The sequence below is a fragment of the Saccopteryx bilineata genome, chromosome 4 (assembly GCF_036850765.1).
Source record: "Saccopteryx bilineata isolate mSacBil1 chromosome 4, mSacBil1_pri_phased_curated, whole genome shotgun sequence".
In the NCBI taxonomy this organism is placed as follows: Eukaryota; Metazoa; Chordata; class Mammalia; order Chiroptera; family Emballonuridae; genus Saccopteryx; species Saccopteryx bilineata.
Genome location: NC_089493.1, coordinates 242,800,528 through 242,826,879, shown reverse-complemented (window position 1 = coordinate 242,826,879; position 26,352 = coordinate 242,800,528). Strand labels below are relative to the sequence as shown.

Genomic DNA, 26,352 nt, shown 5'->3' with positions numbered 1-26,352 from the left:
TAAAGTAGTTATTATAAATATGTTCACTATGTTCAAGAAGGCAAAGGAAGCATGAACATGATGAGAGGAGAAATAGAAAGTATTTTTAAAGACCGAAAGGGTGCTCTAAAGATGAAGTTATAGTATTTGAAGTGAAAATACACTAGAAAGAATGCATAGTAGATAAGACACCACAAATAAAAATACTACTGAACTAATTAAAGTAATAGCAATTGAAACTATCTCAAATGAAGCAAAGAGATAAAAAAAAGAAACAAAAAAATAAAAAGAGCATCAGTAACCTGCAAAACAGTATCAAGTGGTCTTAGATATTGTATCCAGGATCCCAGAAAGGAGACAGGAGAGCTGAGCTTTAAAAAGTATATGAAGAAATAATGGTTTTAAATTCTCCAAAATTGATGGAATATATAGATATAGAGATTGAAGAAGAAATAGAAGGAGAATCAGAGCAAGTAATACTAAAATCAAACTACTAAAAACAAGTGGTAAAAAGAATATCTTAAACACATCTAGAAAAAGAAAGACACATTATATCCAGGGAAACAAAGATAACAATGATAGTAAATCTCTCATCAGACACTATGCAAACCAGAAAATACTGGAGTGACAGCTTTTTAGTAATGAAGAAATCCACCGTCAATATAGAATTATACACACAATAAAAATATCTTATAAAAATAAAAGTGAAAATTTTTAATTTCTTCCAGGCAAAAAATTAGACAATCCAGTTCCAGCAGATCTGTACTAGAAATGTTACACAAAGGTTTTTAGGAAGAAGTATATAGAAATTCTTTTTTTTTTTTAGATTTTATTTATTCATTTTTATTAGAGAGAGAGGGGAGGGGGGGGAGAGAGAAAGAGAGAAGGGGGAGGAGCAGGAAGTATCAACTCCCATATGTGCCTTGACCAGGCAAGCCCAGGGTTTTGAACTGGTGACCTCAGCATTCCAGGTCGACGCTTTATCCACTGCGCCACCACAGGTCAGGCCTTTTTAAAAACTGTAGTATTTATTTATTTTTTATTTATTCATTTTTAGAGAGGAGAGACAGAGAGGGAGAGAGAGGAGAGAGAGACAGAGAGAGAGAAGGGGGGAGGAGCTGGAAACATCAACTCCCATATGTGCCTTGACCAGGCAAGCCCAGGGTTTCGAACCGAAGTATACAGAAATTCTTAACAAAACAAAAGAATAATGAGCACTAGAAATAGTGAATATTTAGTAAATATAAAAGATATTTTTCTGAATTTTGATAAAATTGGCTATGTAAGTAAAAAATAATACAGTGTGGCATTTATAACATATGTAGAAATAAAATATATGAAACCAATAACACAAAAGACTAAAAGGTAAATAAAAGTACACTGATGAATGGTTCTCAATCTATACAGAAAGTGGCACAATCAAGATATATTAGGAAAAGCTAAAAATGGCATAACTAGTGAATTGTAACAAACGTAAAAACAATGCCAAATCTACACATTTCTTCCAAATTACTGAAGTAGAAAATATACTTTCCAACTAATCTTAACAAGCCAGCATTACCCTGACGCTAAAAACATAGAATAACACAAGAGAACTACAAAATATCCCTCATGAACAAAGATTCCTCATTTAACAAAAATTTTAGTTGAACAAAATTAAATCCAGGAATATTTTGAAAGGATAATATACCATGACCAACTGAGGTAAAAACATTAGACAATCAATCAATGAAATCCATTATAAAAATATACAAAAAAATTATCATTTCAAAAGATGTTTTAAGATAAAGCACTGAACATAATTCAATGCTCATCATAACCTTTTCAGCAACTACATACAAAAGGAGAAATGCCATAGTCACAGCATGCTAAAAAGTGAAAGACTTAGGCTTTCTTCCCCTAAAAAGTCAAGGTAAATATGTCTGCTTTCAACAGTTTTATCAAATACTACTGAAGGGTCTAGCCAAAGAGATAAAGGCAAGAAAAGAAATGATCAGCATCCACATTAAAAAGGAAAAATTTTAAAAGCCTTTACTAACAGATGGCATGATTATCCATTTAGAAAATCCTGAGAAAATATATAAATTGATGATAAAAATAGTAAGTGAGGTAAGATCATGGGATATAGAGTAAATATTTGAAAATCAAATGTATTTCTTTATGCTCACAATGAACAACTAGAAATTAAAAATTTTAAAACAGTATCAAAATATAAAATATGGATAAATTTAATAAAAAATGTGTAGTATCAAAAATTTTTTCTGAAGAGACAAGCTTTTTCTAAAGTTTATATGAAAGCATAAAGCACATAAATAGCCAAAACAATTTTGAAAAAGAATAGAGTTGGAGGAAAAACTTTAAGTGATTTCAAGATTTAATATAAAGCTAAATTTTAAAAACCTTTACTAACCTTTACCACGTGTGGACACCCCGGGTTCGATCCCCAGATCGAATATATATATATGTATATATATATATAAAGCTACTATAATCAAGTTACTGCAGCACTGGCAAAAAGTAAGTATGCAGAGCAATGAAACAGAATAGAATCCAATAAAGAAACCACATATTTATGGTCAATTGAGTTTTGACAAAGCTGCCAAGGTAATTCAATGGAAAAAGGAAAATCTTTTCAAGGTATGTGCTGGAACAATCTTATAGGCAAATGCCAAAAAAAATTAACTTGAAATTGATTGTATACCTAAATATCAGAGTTCCAACTATAAAATTTCAAAAAGGAAACATGGAAGAAAATCTTTGTAATCTTGGGTAAAACATTTTTTAGTACACAAAAAATATAAACTGGACCTAGCCAGTTGGCTTAGTTGACAGAGCGTCAACCCCTCGTGTGGACACCCCGGGTTCGATCCCCAGACACGGCACAAATGAGAAGTGACCATCTACTTCTCATCCCCTCCCTCTCACTCTTCTCTCTTTCCTTCTCTCTCATTTCCCTTCTCGCAGCCAGTGGCTCAATTGGTTAGAACATCGGCCACGGGCACTGAGGATGGCTTGGTTAGTCTGAGTGTCGGACTCAGGTGCTGAGGATAGCTTAGTTGATTCAAGCAATGGCCCCAGATGGGGGTTGCCTGGTGCAGTTTGGGGCACATGTGGGAGTCTGTCTCTCTTTCTCCCCTCCTCTCACTTAAAAAAAAAAAATAAACCATAATATAAAAAATAGATGAAACCAAGATAGTAAAAAATAGGTTAAATGAACTATATCAAAATTAAAAACATTTGCCCTGGCCGGTTGGCTCAGCGGTAGAGCATCGGCCTAGCGTGCAGAGGACCCGGGTTCGATTCCCGGCCAGGGCACACAGGAGAAGCGCCCATTTGCTTCTCCACCCCTCCGCCGCGCTTTCCTCTCTGTCTCTCTCTTCCCCTCCCGCAGCCAAGGCTCCACTGGAGCAAAGATGGTCCGGGCGCTGGGGATGGCTCTGTGGCCTCTGCCTCAGGCGCTAGAGTGGCTCTGGTCGCAACATGGCGATGCCCAGGATGGGCAGAGCATCGCCCCCTGGTGGGCAGAGCGTTGCCCCTGGTGGGCGTGCCGGGTGGATCCCGCTCGGGCACATGCGGGAGTCTGTCTGACTGTCTCTCCCTGTTTCCAGCTTCAGAAAAATGAAAAAAAAAACAAAAAACAAACAAACAAAAAAATTAAAAACATTTTCTCTTCAAAAGACACTTAAGAAAATAAAAATGCAAGCACAGACTGTTAGAAAAACTTTCCAGGTCATATACAATTGACTTGTATTCGGAATATTTTTAAAAAGCCTCTTACTATTAAGTAAAAGAAGATAACCAATATACAAACCAGGACCTGGCTGCCTGGCTCAGTGGTAGAGCATCGGCCCAGCGTGTGGAAGTCCCAGGTTCAATTCCCCACCAGGGAACACAGGAGAAGCATCCATCTGCTTTCTCCACCCTTCCCCCTCTCCTTCCTCTCTATCTCTCTTCCCCTCCCACAGTCAAAGCTCCACTGGAGCAAATATTGGCCAGGGTTTTGAGGATCGCTCCATGGCCTCCGCCTCAGGTGCTAGAATGGCTCCAGTTGCAACAGAGCAATGCCCCAGATGGGCAGAGCATCACCCCCTAGTGGGCATGCCAGGTGGATCCTGGTTGGGCACATGCAGCAGTCTGTGTCTCTGCCTCACCACTTTAAACTTCAGAAAAATACAAAAAAATAAATAAAAGAACCTAAAACATTTGAACAAAAGTTTGTACACATACTTTACCAAAGATGCAGGAATAGCAAATATGAACAGAAAAAGATGCTCAATATCATTAGTCAATGGGAAAATGCATGTTAAAACTACAGTGGGATATCACTATGTATGTATCCACTAGCATGGCTAAAATTACAGACTAATAATAACAAGCATTGTCAAGAATATGGAGCAAATAGAACTCTCATAGATTAATATTATACTCAAAAATATGGATGAATTTCAAAAGTGAAATAAGCCAGTCACTAAAAAAACAACATACATGATTCTATTTATAGAAGATTCCAGAAAAGGCAAAATTCTTGAAAGAGAAAGCAGTTCAGTGGCTAATGGGAGCCAGGAGTGATAGAAATGTTCTGTATATGACTGTAGTATGGTTTAAATGATTGTATATATTTTTTCAAAACTCATTGAATTGTACACTTTAAATTGATAAATTTTACTGTGTGCAAATTACACTTTAATAAAGGTATGTAAAAATATAAAACCCAAAACCTAAGAATGTAAATCAGCAAAAGCATTCTTATTTAACAAGAATGTTTCAGCAGACATTTTCACCAGAACACAATAAACAGCTAAACAATCCTTAATGAACTACTTACTCAGGTATTAAAAACACAGAAGAGTAAAAGAAAATATATCCCAAAGATTTGAAATCATTCATATTATAAGTTTTTTAAAAGATACATAGTTCTAAATTCCCTATCAACATTTCCTATCTTCCTAACCCTATCCTGTCTTGTTTTATAGTATATATACTGAATTCATAAAACCAAATAAAAATAAAATAAAACATTATTTTCAATTCTGAAATTATAAACCAAAATTAAGATAAGATAATCGTATTTGTTTTAACAAAAAAAAGTTCTAAAGATGTAGAAAGAAAATAAAGAACTGTCTAGCTATCTATGTATATGCCATCAGTGAATAATCTGTTAGTTTTAAAAACACACCAAGTAATAACTAGAAAAATTTGGCAAGCAAAAAAAAGTAAAAACTTTACTCAAGGTGTCTCAAGTTTGCCAGCTTCAATATATATCTAGAATAAAGACCACAATTAGTAACTGAAAATAATTGGTTTATAATTTTGTCTAAATATGTAATATTATATCTGGTACAAATCTGATCCTTGTTACATCAACTTTTAGACACTCTACCTTTCCTGAGGATGGAGGAGAAGGGCTAGCACAAGGACTTGGGTAATCTTCTGTAGATTTTACAGATGACTGATCTGACCGGTCATCAGTGCTTCGTTTAGGATGTAAAATTCCTCTATCTTTGTACTTCTGAGGTAGGTGTAGTGCTGGAGATGGAGATTTCATCAATACTCTTGAGTAAGAAGGAGGAAGCAAAGATCCATTATATTTAAGTTATATGTAAATCCATAATACAAAGCAGATGCCATTTCAAATCAAAATTTCAAGGACAGTATAACTGACAGAATATTATTTTAAAAGGGAATTTCATTCTTTTATTACATTTGGAAGTTAAGAAACAGTTGGACTATTAGGGTATACTTAACAAAAATAATAGGCTAAAATACACTTAAAACAGTCTACAAAAGACTTTAAGTTAATATTAACAATTACTCAAGTACTATTTCCCCTACAAAATTCCTAATCTCTTTTATGATGGTACAGCAGAGGTCTTTAACAACTGTATTTTATATTGATATTTAATGTCTTTTTGACCCTTATAAGAATATCACCCACTCTACTTCCCTTCTACCTTTATCCAATTCCTTAGAGCTGCCTTAGAGCCAAATAAAATAGATTTTAAAAACTTACTAAAAATGCCTGACCAGGTGGTGGCAGAGTAAATAGAGCATCGGCTTGGGATGCAGAATACCCAGGTTCAAAACCCAGAGATCGCCAGCTTGAGCAGGGGCTCATCTGGCTAGAGTGAGGGCTCACCAGCTTGAGCGCAGGGTCACTGGCTCAGCTGGAACCCCCCCAGTCAAGGCACATATGAGAAAGCAACCAATGAAAAACTAAGGTGCTGCAATGAAAAATTGATGCTTCTCATCTCTTTCCCTTTCTGTCTGTCTGTCCCTATCTGTCCCTCTCTCTGTCTCTCGTTCTTGTTAAACAAAAAACAAAACAAAAAAAATCTTACTAAAAATTATGTTAGGTAAAGTGGAAATAATACTAGACAAGAGTCAGGGTAAAAGATTTCTAGGACAGTAATAAATTTACAACTAATGAAGTATGTGATCCTGAGCAAGTCTCTTAATTTATCTGAGCTTTTTTTTGTGGAACTACCAGACATTAACAAAAAAAATTTTTTAAGTATTTCCTTAAGTCATGCAATATAGAGTTCACAGTACCACCTATAATATATTCTCATGAAATGTAGGATCTAATCAAGCACTGAGAGCTAACTACCATTTTATAAGAAATACTTAAGGTAGAGCAATAAATAATGCCAGGAAAAAATAGAGACAAAACCAGAATGTGGTTCAGTAAGTACTCAGCATTCTCAACAGGTGCTGTGACTTTAAGCAAATGATGTATAATGAAACCAATTTTACCATAAGCTAATTGATATAAACAAAGTTAAGTAACTATGGCATCTTATCTCAATGTTATAATGAAACACTTTGAATAAAATGATGTTATTCAAAGACCTGGTGTACATCTAACAGTACAATTGACCTAGTTTCTTCAAAAAAGTCAGTAGAGGAACTGCTCTAAATCACAAGAAACTTAAGAAATACCCTAATATGCCTGACCAGGCAGTGGCGCAGTGGATAGAGCATCGGACTGGGATGCAGAGGACCCAGGTTTGAGACCCTGAGGTCGCCAGCTTGAGCACAGGCTCATCTGGTTTGAGCAAAGCTCACCAGCTGGACACAAGGTCGCGGGCTTGAGCAAGGGGTTACTCAGTCTGCTGAAGACCCACAGTCAAGGCACAAATAAGAAAGCGATCAATGAGCAACTAAGGTGTCACAACAAAAAACTGATGATTGATGCTTCTCATCTCTCTCCGTTCCTGTCTGTCCCTATCTGTCCCTCTCTCTGACTCTTTCTCTGTCTCTGTAAAAAAAAAAAAGAAAGAAAGAAATACCCTAATACAATATATAAGTCCTCCCTTGGATGCTAATTTCAATAAATCTATAGAGAATTGGGGAAAAGATCATTTTATTGGGATTGATAATTAGATTTTGATTTTTCAGAAAATCAAGCTTGTAGTTTTAAGAGCTGCATATTTAAATACTGGAAGGTAAAATGAGAATGTGCGGTGTTTATTTTGAAACGTAAACAAAAAAGGCAAAAGAAAAAAATATTTTAGAAAAAGGATTGCTTCTTTCTCAAATAAAATAAAATAGCTAAAACTTAAAGACAGCAACACTACTCTTTTATGGATTCTTGCTGTATTGGCCAAGAGTTTGCTTAAAGGCTTTAATCACTGTAAAAAAAAAAATAGAAGACTGGATAAAGAAGATGTGGCACATATACACCATGATATACTATTCAGCCATAAGAAATGATGACATCGGATCACTTACAACAAAATGGTGGGATCTTCAGAACATTATACAGAGTGAAATAAGTAAATCAGAAAAAAACAAGAACTGCAGGATTCCATACATTGGTGGGCCATAAAAACGAGACTAAGAGACATGGACAAGAGTGTGGTGGTTACGAGGGGGTGGGGGGAGGGAAGGAGGAAGAGGGAGAGGGGGAGGGGGAAAGGGAGGGGCACAAAGAAAACTAGATAGAAGGTGACGGAGGACAATCTGACTTTGGGTGATGAGTATGCAACATAATTGAATGACAAGATAACCTGGACATGTTTTCTTTGACTATATGTACCCTGATTTATTGATGTCACCCCATTAAAATAAAAATTTATTTATAAAAAAATAAATAAAAATAAATAAATAAATAAAAATAAAAAAGACAGCAACAAAAAAATGTATATGTGAATCAGTAACAACTTGATAATAAGTATAAAAGATCATTTTTCAGGGTTGTTTTTTTTTCATTTTTAAAGAGGAGAGGGGGGAGAGAGAGAGAGAGAGAGAGAGAGGGGAGAGACAGAGAGAGAGAAGGGGGGAGGAGCTGGAAGCATCAACTCCCATATGTGCCTTGACCAGGCAGGCCCAGGGTTTCGAACCGGCGACCTCAGCATTTCCAGGTCGATGCTTTATCCACTGTGCCACCACAGGTCAGGCAAGGGTTTTTTCCTCTGATAAATTCAAGTTTTCCTCTCATGAATGAATGAATGAATGATTTTTCTGTAGAGATACTAGTCAGTAATATTGATAGCTAGGTAATACTTGTGGGGAAGTTATTATTTTATTTTTTTAATTTATTTGATTTTTAGAGAAAGAAGAAGGGAGAGAGAGAGACAAAACCATTGATCTGTTTCTGTATGTGCCCTGATCGGGGATCAAACCAGTCACCTCTACATATTGAGACAATGTTCTTATCAACCGAGCTATCTGGCCAGGGCAGGAGGTTGTCCTTTTGAATGCTCATAGCCAATACTTCCTTTTGTAGGGTATCTAGGAAAGGTGCCACTTAACATATATTAACTAAAATGTATAATAAATAAACGTTGCTATCTTTTTAACAGACCCTAAATTGGTGAATTCTTGAAATTTAACATTTTGAAAAATTCTTCCTGACCACCCCCCCAAAAAATCCTTATTAAATAGCTCACGTCAGGAGCTTAAAATCATTATTATTATTATCTTAATGCTTATAAGAATTATGCTTGAAAAGGAAACATCTCTTCGCATTTTATTGTAACCTTTTTTGTATCTTACATTATAAAAATGTAATTTCTAAATATTAAAAAAGCACATGGTTCAATGATAAATAACTCATTTTCCTGAAGAAACTGTCTCCCATTTCAATAAAATGTTGTAAATTTACCTTTCTGCAGTAGTAGGCTCATCAGAAAATTCAGTATCAGCTGAAGTTTTCCTGCTATTATTTGACCTCCAAGATGATGCCAAAGGAAGTTCTTCTGAAGACATAGGCCTTGGCCTTTGGCCAATCCCAGATGGTTGTTGTAAACCTGCAGACTGTTCTTCAGTGCTTAAAACAGCTATAATTGCTCTAATGGTAGCTTCATCAACTTGAGACCAAGGTTTAGATGGAGCTCTCATTCGGCGTAAAAATAAGCTGTGCCACTTCTGTCTGAGCTGCAGCAATAAACTGGCAGCCTGTAATAAAATAGTGTCCTTAGTTCAAATAGATATTGCAAGAGAGCTATCTGTTTATTAGTTAAGGTCTGCAAATATAGAACAAGTTTTACATTTCATATAATTTACTACTAATTTCATTCTTTTTGCAGCATGAGTGAAATAAAACTTCTTATTTACTATAATTGAAGCACAAAATCAAATGAAAGTTTAATGAGAGAGACAATATACAGTATGTGGTAGAGTGTTATTAATATGGAAAATCAACAGCAGGGCAACTAAACAAAAATACATTTAGTTCCATTCATTTTTTATTTTACTGTTTGTGGAACATCCAAACAATGATATCCAAAAAGCAGCTGAATTCAGAGGTCCAGAGAAAGTCCTAAGCTAGATACAGACATGGCAGTTATCAATGCATAAATGGTTACTAAATCCACATGTAGAGATAGGTCCCTAGAGATTGTGCAGAGACAGTGAAAACAAGAGTACTGGAAGACATATCATTTAAGGCACAAACACATATAGAAGAGTGAGTGAAAGAAACTAAGAATGAATGATCTCTCTACAAAGAAGAATCAGGAAAGATTAATGTCACAGTAACTGGTGACAAAGAAGGTCAGGCAGGGGTGAGAAAGAAAAATGGGAAAGACAGAATTACAAAAAGAAAGGTATGGACAATAGTGTCAAAAACAAGAGAAGGTCAAATTTGTCAAGGACAACAGGCTGGCTTTGACAACATGAGGACAGTGCTGGCCTCAGCAAGTACAACTTCAGTGAAGTGACGGACTGGACAGACAGGTGGGAATGCGAGTAAGACTACATACAGTAGGCTGAAGAAATGACTAGTAAGAAAGTAAATCAAGCCAGTGTTGACTATCCACAGCTTAGCTGCCAAAACAAAACAGAAAATGAATATAAAAACTCAGGTCTTTCTCTTAGAAAGAGTTATACAAAATAAAGGGAGTGCTTGTGCAGCCAATACTCAAAGGTTTCTTATATACACAGAAATACTCAAATATTACCATACATAAATATGGACCCTCACGTAGGCTTTTCAAATCCTCTGTTGGAATAAACCCCAATACAGCAAAGACTATCTGATGGCCTTATTCACACTGAAAAACAAGCTGTATTCCCTAATACTAAGAGCGCAATATTATAGACATAATTTTCTTTATATTGTTTATCAATTCACATGAACTGAATAAAAAAAATTTATCATACTACTAAAAAGCAACTTACCTCAGGCTCTAGTTTGAAACTGAGCCACTCATCAAGTTTCAAAGCTGCCAAATTAGCAGTAGTTCTATCTTCCATTTCACTATCACTACTGTCGTTAGAAATACCATCCACTGTTCAAACAAATATTGAAAAAAAAGTTCACTTTACCATCTTATATGACAGCAAAAAAGAATAAGTAAATTAGATAGACACTCCATATTTAAAGAAATCCTCCTGCTATATATACTAATAATTCGTGTGGGAGTTCTCTAAACCCCACAAGTCACAAATTAAATGTCAATATTTAAAAGGAGAAGGAAAAAAAGAATTGTAAAGACTACCATCTCTAACACAATGCAACAAAACAAAAAAGACAAGAAATTAAAAAATCAAAAGTACATTCAAATAATTATGAGACAAAGAACATTATAATAACTAAATTTATTAAGTTAAATAATAACTACAATTATTAAGCAAAAAATTGATGTATTAAATAAGACAAAATGTTATTCACATTTAAAACTATAATCCAGTTTCTTTTTGTGTGTGTGTGTGAGAGAGGGACAGATAGGAAGAGAGAGAGATGAGAAGCACCAATTCTTCATTGTGGCACCTTAGTTGTTCATTGATTGCTTTCTCATACGTGCCTTGACCTGAGGGCTATAGCAGAGCAAGTCATTCCTTGCTCAAGACAGTGACCTTCGGCTCAAGCTGGTGAGCCTGTGCTCAAGCCAGCAAACCTAGGGTTTTGAACCTGGGTCCTCTGTGTCCCAGTCCAACACTCCATCCACTGCACCTCCACCTGGTCAGGCTATAATCCAGTTCTTGAAAACCTAATAGGCAACTCTCTGGTAAATTTAAGAGAAAAAGCACAAATCTACAAAATCAGAACTGAGAATAAGGTTATAAAAATGAATATAAAAATTAAGCTAAAAAGATATACTATGCATAATTATGGAATGAACTTAAAACTTTCCAATAAATTTATTCTTTTCTACAAAATAAACTGAAAGAACACATAATTACTAAAACTGAAAGAATAAGATACAGAAAAACTCAGATTATTTAAGGATAAAATTCAAGATGTCCTTAAAGAACAATAAAGAAATCCAGAATATCAAGTCTCTCAAACTTTCAAAAATCAAATAGCCAGTTCCTTTAAATCAGAGAAATATAAACCGAACCCTAAAACCTGATAAAACCTAAAATCTGAAGATAAGTAAATGGCACATGCACAGAACATACAAACTCTATAGGTCAGCCTCACTAGTGAATATAACAATTTTAATTTTAATAAATGCTAGCTAAAATATTTAGCATTACAATAAATTATCCTTAATTCAACAAAGGTTTATCCTTGGCACAAAATTATAGTTACATAAAAAAACATACATATCGGCCCTGGCCGGTTGGCTCAGTGGTAGAGCATCGACCTGGCGTGCAGGAGTCCCGGGTTCGATTCCCGGCCAGGGCACACAGGAGAAGCGCCCATCTGCTTCTCCATCCATCCCCCTCTCCTTCCTCTCTGTCTCTCTCTTCGCCTCCCGCAGCCAAGGCTCCATTGGAGCAAAGTTGGCCCGGGCGCTGAGGATGGCTCCATGGCCTCTTGCCTCAGGCGCTAGAATGGCTCTGGTTGTGACAGAGCAACGCCCCAGATGGGTAGAGCATCGCCCCCTGGGGGGCATGCTGGGTGGATCCTGGTCGGGCACATGCGGGAGTCTGTCTGACTGCCTCCCTGTTTCCAACTTCAGAAAAATACAAAAAACCCCACAAACATATATATCATGTCAGTGAGCTAAACAAATTACATGAAATGCTCAAAAACTATTTTAAAAATTCAACACATTGGCCCTGGCCAGTTGGCTCAGCTATAGAGCGTCCACCAGGTGTATGGAAGTCCCAGGTTCAATTCCCGGCCAGGACACACAGGAAAAGCGCCTATCTGCTTCTCCACACTTCCCTCTCTCCTCTCTATCTCTCTCTTCCCCTCTCGTAGCCAAGGCTCCATTGAGGCAAAGCTGGCCTGGGTACTGAGGATGGCTCCATGGCCTCCACCTCAGGTGCTAGAATGTAGAACGGCTCCCAGTGCAGCGGAGAAATGCTCCAGAGGGGCTAAGCACTGCCCCCTGGTGGACATGCTGGGTGGATCCTGGTCGGACGCATGTGGGAGTCTGTCTGACTGCCTCCTCCCCGCCCCTTCTCATTTTGGAAAAATTAAATAATTAAATAAATAAATAAATAAATAAATAAATAAAATTCAACACATTTTTTAAAACATCAAAAATAACAATCCTCCTTAATTTACTAAAACAAAAATTAACATTAAATCAATGGTACAACTTTAGAATTCAAACCTTTAAAATTTTAAAAGATGAAACAGACTATTAACATGGTTTTCCAAAATCATAAAAAAGAAATTGAAAAAATAAATTATGGTAACAAAGTATTACTTTAGATTAATAAGTAATCTAAAGGGTTAATAAGAGCTTAGTAAAGCAGCAAATAAAATATACTGTCCACAGTATTGTTCCTATTAAGCAAAATCAGCAGGAAAATGAGAAAAATAACTTATCTACTGTAATAATTCAAAACCAGCAATAAAACAGCTTAATGATCATTTTAAGAATTATATCTACCTTTATAAAGTTACCCAAAAAAATATGGCTAAATTTAATAGAAGGTATGACTAAATAGAATATATTAAATTTGCTGGAAGTAACAGTAAGTTAAAATCACAAAAGATTTCTTAGGTGCAAAAAGGGTTACAAGAAGATGACTATTCAATAATCATTAAAAAGTAGGTAAGATTATCAAAGCTTAACAACAGAAAAGCAGCATAAAGTTACAGGTAGATCCTCCACTACCAGATATTAGAGCTTATTAAAAAACAAAACTATTGACTAAAATGGTATAATACAGCAGAAGTTTAAAGGAATATACAAAAAGTTTTAAAATGCCAAATGTAATATGAAATCAATGTAAGCTTTCTAAAGGAGGATACAGAAGGATTATTTATAAATGGTGGCGGTAAGGGGAAAGCACTTGGAAAAACATTACATCTACACTAGAAAAACATTAGCTCTAAACCAGAGACAACGCAACATGTTTAGAAAAAATACCTTAAAAATCAAATTATAGAAGAAGAAAAAAAAGTACTTATCAGGTCCACGCAAGAATGAAACTTTCTCAGCTTTGAAATGAGCAGTATAGAAAAAGATTATTCAGTTTGAATATATAGTAATCAAAATACAGACTCAAGTTATGTAAAGCCAAGAAAAAATATATATTATATTATATTATATTATATTATATTATATTATATTATATTATATTATATTATATTATATTATATATGATAGAAAAAAGACTAACACCTTTAAAGTCATGAAACAGTTCAAGTTAAGAAAAATATCAGCACTCAAATGAATAGGCAAATTGAGTTGTTTAATCTCAATTAAAGAGAAATATAAGCAAATGCATGGATAATAATTTCTTTTTCACAGAAATAAAATTAAAAGTGTAAATTTAAAAATCTTTAAAAATATATTTTATTAACATATTTACTAATATAGCAAATTTACTTTTTGTTTGTTTTTTACAAAGACGGAGAGAGAGTCAGAGAGAGGGATAGACAGGGACCCATAGACAGGAATGCAAAGAAATGAGAAGCATCAATCATCAGTTTTTCGTTGCGAGACCTTAGTTGTTCATTGATTGCTTTCTCATATGTGCCTTGACCGCGGGCCTTCAGCAGACCAAGTAACCCCTTGCTCAAGCCAGCGACCTCGGGTCCAAGCTGGTGAGCTTTTGCTCAAACCAGATGAGCCTGCACTCTAGCTGGCGACCTTGGGGTCTCGAACCTGGGTCCTCTGCATCCCAGTCCAATGTGCTATCCACTGCGCCACCGCCTGGTCAGGCGCAAATTTACTTTTTAAAGCTACAATAGTACCTAATGATGGTATGTAGTTGCAATGAAATTCACTCTTAATGGCCCTACAATGGCTGTGTATGAAGTAAGAACCATAAATAATATTCATATTCTTTTTCTATTTAAAGGAATTTTATATCAAAGAAAATATTTTATGAAAGCAAAAGGACACACAGATAAGACATAAATGTATCAATGCCCTCAACTTACTCATGTCCTCATGAGTTACCATACTGTTTCTACTCTTTCTATGCAAACTTAACCCTCTATGGGCCTCACCACTCCACTGTAACTGCTCTTGTAAAGGTCATCAATGACCGCCATACTGACAGATACAACAAACAATTTTCAGTACATATCTTTTTCAATCTCTCAAAGTAACATTCAGGAGAGCTGACTATTCCTTTTTGAAGCATATTTACCTTCAACACCTGGTCATTCTTTCTTCCTCTACTCATATTCTAAAAATTAGAATTTCTCTGAGTGTTGTCAAGAACCCTCTTCTCTACTTACACATTCCATCAGGATATCCATTTTAATGTCTTTAGTATTATCTATAAGCTGGTGACTTCCAAATTTGTATTGCTGGGCTAGGTTTCTTCCCTGAACTCCAGATATGTAAATCCAATGTCTCCAGAAAATGTCTTATTTAGGATGCCTTAGCTGTTTCAAACTTAGCATGTAGAAAACAGAACTGACTTCCATACAACCTCAATCTCAAATAAGTGGCATCAGTTATTCAACAAGCTACCACAACCAAAACCTGGGAGTTAATGACTTCTCCCTTTCACTCAACACCCACATTCAACCCAGTAGTTACTAATACTATCTCCAAAATAATTCTGAATGTACTTCTCTTAATATCAGCTGCCAACACTATAGTTCTGGGCCATCATTATCTGTCAAAAGACCACTGCAAAAACTCCTACCTGCATCCTCCCTCCCATTCTGTTCCTTCAGCATTCCATTCTCACAGCCAAATGGTCTTTTTGAACATAAATCACATCATGTTACTCCCTTACTTAAAACCTTTTAATGTTTTCCCTTGCATTTACCATGACTTACAAGTCCCTGCCTTTCTTTCAACCTATCTCATCCCACTCTTTCCTTGACCACTGTGTTTCCAATCACATAATCTTTCTGTCAATTCTTAGATCATATTCTAGTAAAGAATCTTGGCCCTTGCCAGCTTATTTTTGTATCTTCACATGGCTGGCTTCTTCTACTTTAGGTCTCAGCTTAAATCACATCTCCTCAGAGAAACTTGTCTAGGTTTTCTTTCTAAAGTAGGTCAACCCTAAAGCCGCTTCTTTCTTTCTTTCATAGTACTACACAAATTACTTTTTTGCTGTCTACCATCTGCAACCCTGTAAATGCCTAAGGACAGAAACACTTTGTCTATCTTGCTTTCTGTTACATCCTCAATACCTAGCACATACCTGACATATAATAGATGCCCAATAAATATGTGCTGAATCACTAACAATAGATAAAAATAATCAAGATGTCCAACTATAAAGAAGCATATTAAATGCATTATGCCACTTTATTGCAACAGAATATTTTTCAGCCATTAGTATAAAATACTTAAAATGTTTTTATATATTAAATAATTAAAATAAAAGAATATAAAAAATAGTATGGGGCTGTGGCAGTGGCTCAGTGGATACAGCATCAGCCAGGCATATGGACCTCCCGGGTTCAATTCCTGGTCAGGGAACACAGAAGAAGAGATCATCTGCTTCTCTCTCCTTTCTTCTCCCCCTTTTCTTCTCCCACAGCCAGTGGCTCTATTGGTTCAAGTGCGGCCCCAGGAGTTGAGGATAGCTCAGTACTCGAGTATTGGCCTCAGATGGGGTTGCCAGATGGATCCCAGTTGGGACACATATAGGAGTCTATCTCAATATCTCCCCTCCTCATACTTAAAAAAAAAATGGATGGGTAAAATAATTTAAAAAAAAAAAATATATATATATATATACACACACACACACACATATACATACATACATAAATATGTATACATATACAACACATATATACATGTTTATTATATATTTTTCTATATATAATATATAATTTATAATATATAAAAATATTTTTCATATATAAATATATATATTAAAAATTGTTTAAATAAGGGTAAAAAGACTATGAGTAACTACTATTATTACTTCATTTAAATAAATACCTTTATTTATGTTAAACTATCATTTAAATTCAATAGAAGAGAAAAACAAACTTCCTATCAGCAAGATTAATCAAAATCAAGTTATCTTAGAAGTTAATTTCAAGAACAGTGGTATGTTTTAGTATTTTTAAATTAGTCATAATATATTGAAAGGGAGCTACTACTACCTAAGTTTTTGTAATCTCAAAATTTGGTTTAGTAAAAAAATTCATTTCCAATAGATTTTTATTTCCTTCATAATACATTTACCTCGGAAGGATGAAGATTCCTGAAGAGCATTACTCGCCAACCTAGCTGGTCCACAGAATACCAATACAGTGACGGGTGTCACTACTGAACAGCATCTAATGTTAGCAATTCTATGGGCTCTGGTCATTTCATCGTAAATTAGCCAATTTGTGGGCAGTGCCTGAATTGCTGCAGCTTGACCATTGGCTGGAGGAATCTATTAGGAAAAAAAAAATCAAAAAATTGTTAACTGGCAATACTTATAAATGTAAACAGTCCCTTGATGAAATATGTGATGTATATCCAAGCAGAAATTAAAGCAAATCATTGCTCATGTAGTTTATACAGAGGTCCTCATTACTTAACACAATTAACTCTTTCAACTCTAAGAGTGAATCATAATTTTGTTCCAATGCTAAATTATACATACAAAACTAATTTCATAAAACAGGTTCAGTATTTGGAACATTTTTTTGTTGATTTTTTCAACCATCTAAATTAGGTTAGTTTTATAAACCTCAAGGCCTAAGAGTATTAAAAATGTTTTACCTTTTTATATTGAGGCTGACTGAGAACTGAAGTGGGATGAAACCGTACTTTTTTCTCCTTTGGCCCTGTCAATACTAAATTCTCTCTGTCCACATGGACTAAATTAGGATACATGCCTGCCACCAATGCAGCTTTAACGACAGCCCAATTTTCAGAATTTGTGTTAACATCTCGAATGTCACCACCACCTCGTGCTCTAACAAAACCTAGAAAGAGGAAAAAACCACACCCACTTTTCCTATTGTTCAAAATATGCTTTTAAATTTGTGTTTTTTACAAAAAATTATATAACTCAGATAAGTTTAATAATATTCAAATTCTACAATAAATAATAAAATCTAGTTTAAAATATAGAATAAAAGTTCTAGGAAAGTTTAGGTTTGCTCAGGATAAAGAAAGTAGAAAACTCATTGGAAACTTAGGAACTTTTTAAAAATTACATATTCTTGCAGTAAAGTTGTTCATAAGCTGCTATCTGAAACACACTAAAATCATAGCTGAAAACCTAAATCATTCTATTGACAAGTATTAATAATTCTTTGGTTATGATAAACATTGGAGGTAAAGTCGAGTAAATATAGAGTATTCTTGCTTAAGTTTCTAAAGTCTTTCAGATTTCCCCATATTTGAGACAACTCTAACTCCTCTGGTTTATCTTTACATTATTTTGGCACTTCAGCTAATCCATAAATCCAGGCTCCGGCACTTCTCTTCTGAGTATTTCTTCAATGTACTACACTACTCAAAAAGAAATGAACAATTCTAAAATAAAATAGCAACACTGGCATTCTCTTTTGATTTAAAAATATAAAAATCAAAGCACCTTCAAGTGTTACTTGTTGCTTTATGTTCTAAAAATATGAAGGCCAGCATTCATATCAATCTACTTAAATTTTTATACTTTTTATTTCATAGAGCTAAATAATTGTTAACAATGACTACTGTAATATCTAATTATCTTTGCCAACAAAAGCATTATAAATTGCTTGCTGCCAACAGTATCAAAGATATTCATACATTTCTCATCTAAAACTTCTGCAATATCATTTTTTTCAACAGACAAAAGTTGGTCACACAGAAGTCTACAAAGCAGTTCATGAATATAAGATATACAATAATGTGATAATGTCATAAAAATAATATAAGATGGTATCAGTTAACACTAGAAATACTACAAGGTATGGGCAGGGTACTTTCAGTGGTTTAAATAGGTTCTTTGGGGAAAAACTTTACCTGATGCTCTAAGTTGACCAAGCAATTGAGTTCTCATGCCTATAATTATTTCCATGGTAGCTTGTGAAAGAAAATTCTTTTCACAAAAGGCTCGTTCCCACCCATCACTTCGTGCTTTCTGCCATGCCTATAAAAATTATATAACAAGATATACATTTACCAATAACTTCTTAGGTAGGCAGTCAAGTAACTGAAAGCCAGTATATTACCACTCAACATCAATTCTCCATCTAATTATTTTATGAAATCTATGACTTTTTTTCAGAAACCAAACTTGTAAATATAAAGAACAGAATGGTGGTTACCAACAGTGAAGGAGTAAGTAAAATGAGTAAAGGTGGTCAAAGACACTTCTAGTTATAAATTAAGTTTTAAGTCCTGGGGATGTAATGAACAGCAATGGTGACTATAGTTGATATTTGGAAGTAGTTAAAAGAATAGATCTTTTTTTAAAGTAAACGTTTTATTTTTAGAGATATAAATGACATATAACATTAATTTCAGGAGTAAAACATAGTGATTGATATTTGTATATATTGTGAAACTATCTTCACACTAAATCTAGTTAACAGTCTAGAGATCTTAAAAGTTCACATCACAAAAGAAAAAAATTTCTTACAAGGTATAGGGCAGAGTAAATCCCCTCAACAAAGTTCTAGTTTTCTACATTGGGAAGATTAAGAAGGTCATTCTGGATTTTTTAAGCCTTATGTGCTCCCTGGATGGCCAGTTAATTTGTGGGGTAGAGATGTTTTGAAAAATATGGGAGTGCTGCTTGTCAGTCCTAATGGTTTAGTCAGTACTCAGATGCTTCATCGGGGATTTTTGCCCACCAAGGGACTAGGGAAAGAACAGCAAGGAATTCTCACCCCCATAGAAGTGGCACCCAATACCAGAAGGTGTGGATTAGGATATCAAAATTTAGCATAGGGGCCTTGGTAGCTCCTGCAACTTCAATAATGCATTGTGCAGACCCAATTACTTGGAAATCAGATAACCCTGTATGGGTAGACCAATGGCCCCTTTCTCAGGAGAAACTTAGGGCAGCTGCTCAATTGGTACAAGAGCAGCTTGGACACATTGAACCATCTAATAGCCCATGGAATACACTTCCATATTTTGATCTTGTCTCCTGGATTATCAAGGGGCATAGGCAACCCTTACAGTTTATAGGTTTTGAGCCTCAAAATTATTGTTGTTCCTTTTTTCAAAGGATCAACAACAATGGCTCTGGGAAACTTCCACTAAATGGCAAATCGCTCTTGCAAATCAATGGACTTTATACTGAAACTGTCAACTTAAAATCAGCTCAAAGTCTAGAATTATATGCCATTATAATGGCTTTTTAGCATTTGCCATATTCCCCCTTTAATCTAATACAGACAGCAAATATTTACTTATGGTGTTTCCACTATAAAGACTGCTGTCTTAGGGACAAATGCTGATGAACTATTTCAGCAGTTCCTCCTTCTTCAGAGACTTGTATGTTAACATAGAGCTCCATGTTTTATAGGACATACTCGAGCTCACTCCATGCTCCCTGGAGCTCTAGCACAAGAGAATGCCCTTTTTTTTTTCTTTTTTTTTTTTTTTTTGTATTTTTCTGAAGTTGGAAACAGGGAAGCAGTCAGACAGACTACCGCATGCGCTTGACCAGGATCCACCCGACAGGCCTACCAGGGGGGGGATGCTCTGCCCATCTGGGGTGTTACTCTGTTGCAACCAGAGCCATTCTAGCACCTGAGGCAGAGGCCACAGAGCCATCCTCAGCGCCCAGGCCAACTTTGCTCCAATGGAGCCTTGGCTGCAGGAGAGGAAGAGAGAGACAGAGAGGAAGGAGAGGGGGAGGGGTGGAGAAGCAGATGTGCGCTTCTCCTGTGTGCCCTGGCCGGGAATCGAACCCGGGACTCCTGCACACCAGGCTGACGCTCTACCACTGAGCCAACCAGCCAGGGCCTAGGAATGCCCTTGTTGATCAAGCTACCCAAAAGAAAATTATTTGGAGCAACCATGACAGACCGAGCAATTCAGTCTCATACTATTCATCACCAGAACACTGCAGCCCTGTGTAAACAGTTTCAACTTTCTCCGGAAGCAGAATGGCAGATTGGGAAATCCTGTCCAAGGGGTCCTATTCTACAATCTGCCCCTTCATTTGGAGTTAACCCTCAAGGACCCCTACCAGGACAACTTTGGCAAATGGATGTTACTCATATACCGTCATTTGGCAAACTGTCCTATGTACATGTTACAGTGCATACATATTCTGGATTTATAGTAACCTTGGTCAGAACAGGAGAGGCTGCTAAGCATGTTATAGCTCACTGTCTGTATGCATTATTCTATTATTGGATTTCCTAAACTGGTTAAACTGACAATGCTCCTGCATATGGAGCAAAAGCATTTACTATACTTTGTCATTCTTATAATCTTTAAAGTTAAGGTATTATTAAAGTGTACCCAGCAAATATTTTAAGGTCAATTTAAAAAAATTTAAAAGGGGGGAGTCATATCCTGGAACTCCTACGGGTCTATCATATCATGCTTTTTACTTAAAAAAAATTTTTAATTTCTTTTGAATGCTAGTGAACAAAAGATGCCAAATCTTTTTCTCCTGCAAACTACTATCTTCTTTATTTGATCCAGCTAGTAACACTTTTTTATCTTTTTCCAAATAGCTCCAGATATATGGAAAAGATTTATGTAGGCAGATGGGGATCCTCAAACCCCTCAGTGAGATCTTCTGAGCATGGCTTTTAAGATACCAAGAGGCAGAAAAAGCCCAATAGAGACCAGGGGAACTACCAGTTTTTAGGATACACCCTTAGAGGCTCCAACGCCCCAAAGGGGTCTCATAGGATTCCATCTGGGTCCTGCTTAAATAGTGGAAAGGAAGGTCATTGAGCTAAAGCCTGCCAGACTTACATGCCTCTGCTGTGAGGAAACAGGGACACTGGAAGGTAGGCTTGCCCCTCGCTCCTCTAAAGGAGGGTTCAGTCTCTTCCAGTCCTGCTCCAGCCACCTATGACCTAACCTTGCCCAGAGAGCTGGGGTTGGCCACTGAAGGCTGAAGGTGCCCAGGGCCGTCGGCCCCATCTACGACACTGTGGACGAGCCTAGGGTATTTCTTCCAAGAAGCAGGTAAACTGATCTCATTTGCACAAGGGCCACTTAACTATGTTTGGCCTGAATAGTCAGGTTTTTTATTCTTCCCTCAAAGATCTCTGTTGTGGGTGTTGATAGTCCTATTTTCTGCTGCTTTGTTTAATATATAGTGTTTCCTTTATCCCTCCTACCTCAATGCCCCACTCATATTTCAGGCTGGGACCTACTCCTAATTTAGAGCTCTCTTTCCCCCTTTTGCCAACTTCTATTATGAATCTACCTTTGCCACCCAGCTTAGTGTATCCCAAGGTTCTCTTTACCAAGCCACAGTCGCAGAGCTCCAGGGAAAAGCAACCTGGTCTCATCTCTCCAAGCAGAGGAGAACAGAAGCTCCATATCCACGCATGCTGCAGATGGCTTTTCCAGTCTACCTGAATCATTACCAGCTAGAAGCAGCGGTCATTGGGACTTGGACGTGAGCTGCAAAGTATAGAATTGTGACAACAATTCCAGTGCCATGCAGACTTTCCCTGGATGTGGACTGTTCCTGGACTCCTGCTCCTTGTGACAGCTCCTAACAGACTGAACTGGGGTTGGGTTGCATTTTTCAGGTATTTGGCATGGTGTTGTGGCCAACTTGGATTTGGTGAACATGTTAAGGACACTACTCTTTTATGGATTCTTGCTGTATTGGCCAAGAGTTTGCTTACAGGCTTTAATCACTGTAAAAACCAAAAAAAAAACCAGAAGACTAGATAAAGAAGATGTGGCACAGGATGACATCAGAGTAATGGCGGGGTAGGAAGCGATACAGATAAATCTCCCCCAAAACTCAACAAGATCTTCAACCAGAAACAGAAAAACCTATCCTTGGAGCCTCCAGATGTTTCACAATACACCCGAAGGTATGGTCGAGTGAAAAATTGGCTAAATATATAACCAAACCCCGAAGGAAATAGGGAGTAAGAAATGCTCCGCCTTCCTCACTAACCTAAACAGGGCGGCTTTCACTGGGAACTGAGAATATAGAAACTAAGGCAGGCAAAGGGGGTGAATAGATCCAGGCCGCGGCACAAACGGCCGAACCAGGCTGTGGCACAGAGATCCAGGCCGAGGAAAAACTGTTCCTGTGGCAACCCAGTCAATACAAGCTAACACTCGCACCAAACCCAGACAAAGAAAGACAAGTGGGGCAGCCATTTTCCCCGATCCCCTGGTCGGCGCGCGCAGATAGTGAGCTAGAGATTCCTCCGAGTACCTCGGCAGTGTGCGCCCGTGTTATCCCACAGAGGAGCAGAGTCAGGGACCTTTGTGTGGGCCAAAAGCGGAATCTCTGGCCGCCGCAGCACCTTGCAAAAGCCGCGCATGAGGACGGAGCAAGAGCCAATTCCAACACTGGAACTTTTCCATGAGGGTGGGACTGCCGGCCTGATATCCTGGTCTGCGCACGCAGATAGTGAGCGAGAGTTTCCTCCAAGCACCCCGCGAGTGGGTGCCCGCAGGTGTTACCGGACAGAGTGGCAGAGCCAGAGGTCTTGGAGTGGACGGAAGCCCCGCCTGATTATGCTAGTAGCTCTGACTGACTGAGCCTCACCCAGAGCCCTGTGCTGAGTGGAAATAGAGTGGGGAGTTGCCAGCTCTTTGAGCCTCTTACTATCCAGGCAGAGGCAGCAGCAACCCCACAGGTGGATTATCAGGCTACTAATTGAGGAAGAAAAGACTAGGAGAGAGGCAACAGGAACACGGACTCTCTCGCTGGCAGAGCCTATAAATGCTAATGAGCCTCGACTGCCAACGAGACTGAAGCACAATACATGACATTGCCATAGACACTTATCAACTGCAAACCTCTACCTGAGCGTGCCAAGGGGCAGAACCCGGGGTACAGAGTCACCGACCAGGAAGAGAGAGACAAAAGAAAAAGCAAGAAGATAACCTCTCAAAATCCAGAATAATCCGCAGACTTTATAACCTATCCCATTTTATTATATTTGATCGTTAGTTTCTCTTATCTTCATGCTTGATATTTTTTTTTCCTCCTCCAATTTGGTCGATTAACTCTCTGCCGGTCTTACTCTCTCCTCTCCTTGAACTACACTAACCATAAGTGTTACATCTCCCATTATCTTTTCTTTCTTTTCCTTTCTCTCTATGAGGGTTGCACTCCAAAACCCTTAACTCTCTCTCTCTCTCTCTCTCTCTTTTTCTTTTTTCTTCTTTTAGTGGTTCCCTCTTTTTTGTTCTCTCTCTCTCTCTTTTCTCCCTCTATATTAGTTTCTTCCTTTCTCCTTTACATCTCCTCTCATTCAAACCTCAATAACGAACAAATTATCTTATCAGGGACTCAAACGTATGTTTGTGGCATTTTGGGGGGGTTTTACTTCACTTTTTTAACTCACTAGCAGTGCTCCCATCCCCGGCTCTCCATTTTATCTAGTTCTTGTTCCACTAAATACAATAGTAATTTTTTAATTTGTCCCCCCATTTTCCTGTTTCCCTCTTATTCCTCTCTTCATAACTCTTAGTCAACCAACACCTAAAAGCAAATCATTTTATTCTTGACCCAAATTTTTTCTTTATTTGCTTTTTACGGGTCCATACCCCCTTCTTTTTTCTTTTTCTTTTTTTTTTTTTTTGCCCCTTTATTAGTTTTCCACAATTCAGGCCCTCCATTACAGGAATTGTTTGTTCTATTTAATACAATATAATTCACAGTTCACCACAAGATTTTCTCAAGAAAGAGGGGAGAGGAGAGGAGAGGAAAAAAGGAGGGGGGGGAATAATTTCCTTTTTTTTAATTTTTATTTTATTTTATTTTTCTTTATTCCATTATTAATTTTTTTTAAAAAAACAACTCTTTTCAATTTTTTATTTTTTTAACTTTTTATTCTTTATTAAATCTCATTAATACTATCAACAAAACCACCCTCAGATGTCATTAAGGAAGAGAAAATCAAATATCATGGATACAAAAGAAAGAGAGGTAACACAGCTAGATGAAGAAAAATCTATGGAGAAAAAATTTAATATATTGGAAACCTTGGAGCTAAATGACAGAGAATTCAAGATAAAACATCCTCCGAGATATACAAGAAAACACAGAAAGGCAATTTAGGGAGCTCAGAAAACAACTCAGTGAACACAAAGAATATATTTCCAAGGAAATTGAAACTATAAAAAAAAAACCAAACAGAGATGAAAAACTCAATTCACAAGCTGAAAAACGAGGTAACAAGCTTAGCTAATAGAACAGGCCAGATAGAAGAGAGGATTAGTGAAATAGAAGACAAGCAACTTGAGGCACAACAGAGAGAAGAAGAAAGAGACTCAAAAATTTTAAAAAATGAGATAGCCCTACAAGAATTATCTGACTCCATCAAAAAGAACAACATAAGAATAATAGGTATATCAGAGGGAGAAGAGAGAGAAAATGGAATGGAGAACATACTCAAACAAATAATAGATGAGAACTACCCAAGCCTGTGGAAAGAACTAAGGCCTCAAATTCAAGAAGCAAACAAAATTCCGAGTTTTCTTAACCCCAGCAAACCTACTCCAAGGCACATCATAATGAAATTGGCACAAACCAACGGCAAAGAAAAAATTCTCAAGGCAGCCAGGGAAAAGAAGAATACAACATATAAAGAAAGGCCCATTAGATTATCATCAGATTTCTCAGCAGAAACTCTACAAGTTAGAAGAGAGTGGACCCCAATATTTAAAGTCCTGAAAGAGAGAAACTTTCAGCCACGAATACTATACCCATCAAAGCTATCCTTCAAATATGAAGGAGAAATAAAAACATTCACAGATACAGAAAAGATGAGGGAATTTATCATCAGAAAACCCTCACTCCAGGAATTACTAAAGGGGGTTCTCCAATCAGATACAAAGAACAAAAAAAAAAAACAAAGCCACAAGTAAAAGCTCCAAAAAGAACACAATAAAACCAAATTTAAACTGTGACAACAACAAAAAGAAAGGGGTAGGGAGGATGGAGATTAACAGTAGCAAAGGACGATGGAGTGCAAAAGGACTCGCAAAATAGTGCGCTACAATGAACAGGGTAGGAACCCTTTTCATTACTTAAAGGTAACCACCATTGAAAAAACCACCACAGAAGCACATGAGATAAAAAAGATAGCAACAGAGGAAAGATGTATGGAATACAACCAAATAAAAACAAAAGATAGAAAAACGGAAGGATCAAACAAGACACAAAACTAACAGAAAGCAAGATATAAAATGGCAATAGGGAAGTCACAAGTGTCAATAATTACACTAAATGTAAACGGATTAAACTCACCAATAAAAAGGCACAGAGTAGCAGAATGGATTAAAAAAGAAAATCCAACCGTATGCTGCCTACAGGAAACTCATCTAAGTAACAAGGATAAAAACAAATTCAAAGTGAAAGGCTGGAAAACAATACTCCAAGCAAATATCCAAAAAAAAGCAGGTGTAGCAATACTCATATCTGATCATGCTGACTACAAGACAGCAAAAGGACTCAGAGACAAAAATGGCCATTTCATAA

General features: G+C 36.7%; 1 protein-coding gene across 2 annotated transcripts in view; it reads right to left on the bottom strand.

Annotated features, from left to right (window-relative positions):
* Positions 1 to 26,352, bottom strand: part of YTHDC2 (YTH N6-methyladenosine RNA binding protein C2) — a 92,127-nt gene that overhangs the window by 5,228 nt on the left and 60,547 nt on the right. For both annotated transcript variants that reach the window (XM_066274071.1, XM_066274072.1), the window contains 6 exons: positions 18,711 to 18,837; positions 17,478 to 17,683; positions 16,950 to 17,145; positions 10,603 to 10,712; positions 9,086 to 9,378; positions 5,360 to 5,531 (listed from right to left, as the gene is read on the bottom strand). In XM_066274071.1, the coding sequence (XP_066130168.1) occupies positions 5,360 to 5,531; positions 9,086 to 9,378; positions 10,603 to 10,712; positions 16,950 to 17,145; positions 17,478 to 17,683; positions 18,711 to 18,837 (1,104 nt within the window). The remainder of the gene's footprint in view (positions 1 to 5,359; positions 5,532 to 9,085; positions 9,379 to 10,602; positions 10,713 to 16,949; positions 17,146 to 17,477; positions 17,684 to 18,710; positions 18,838 to 26,352) is intronic.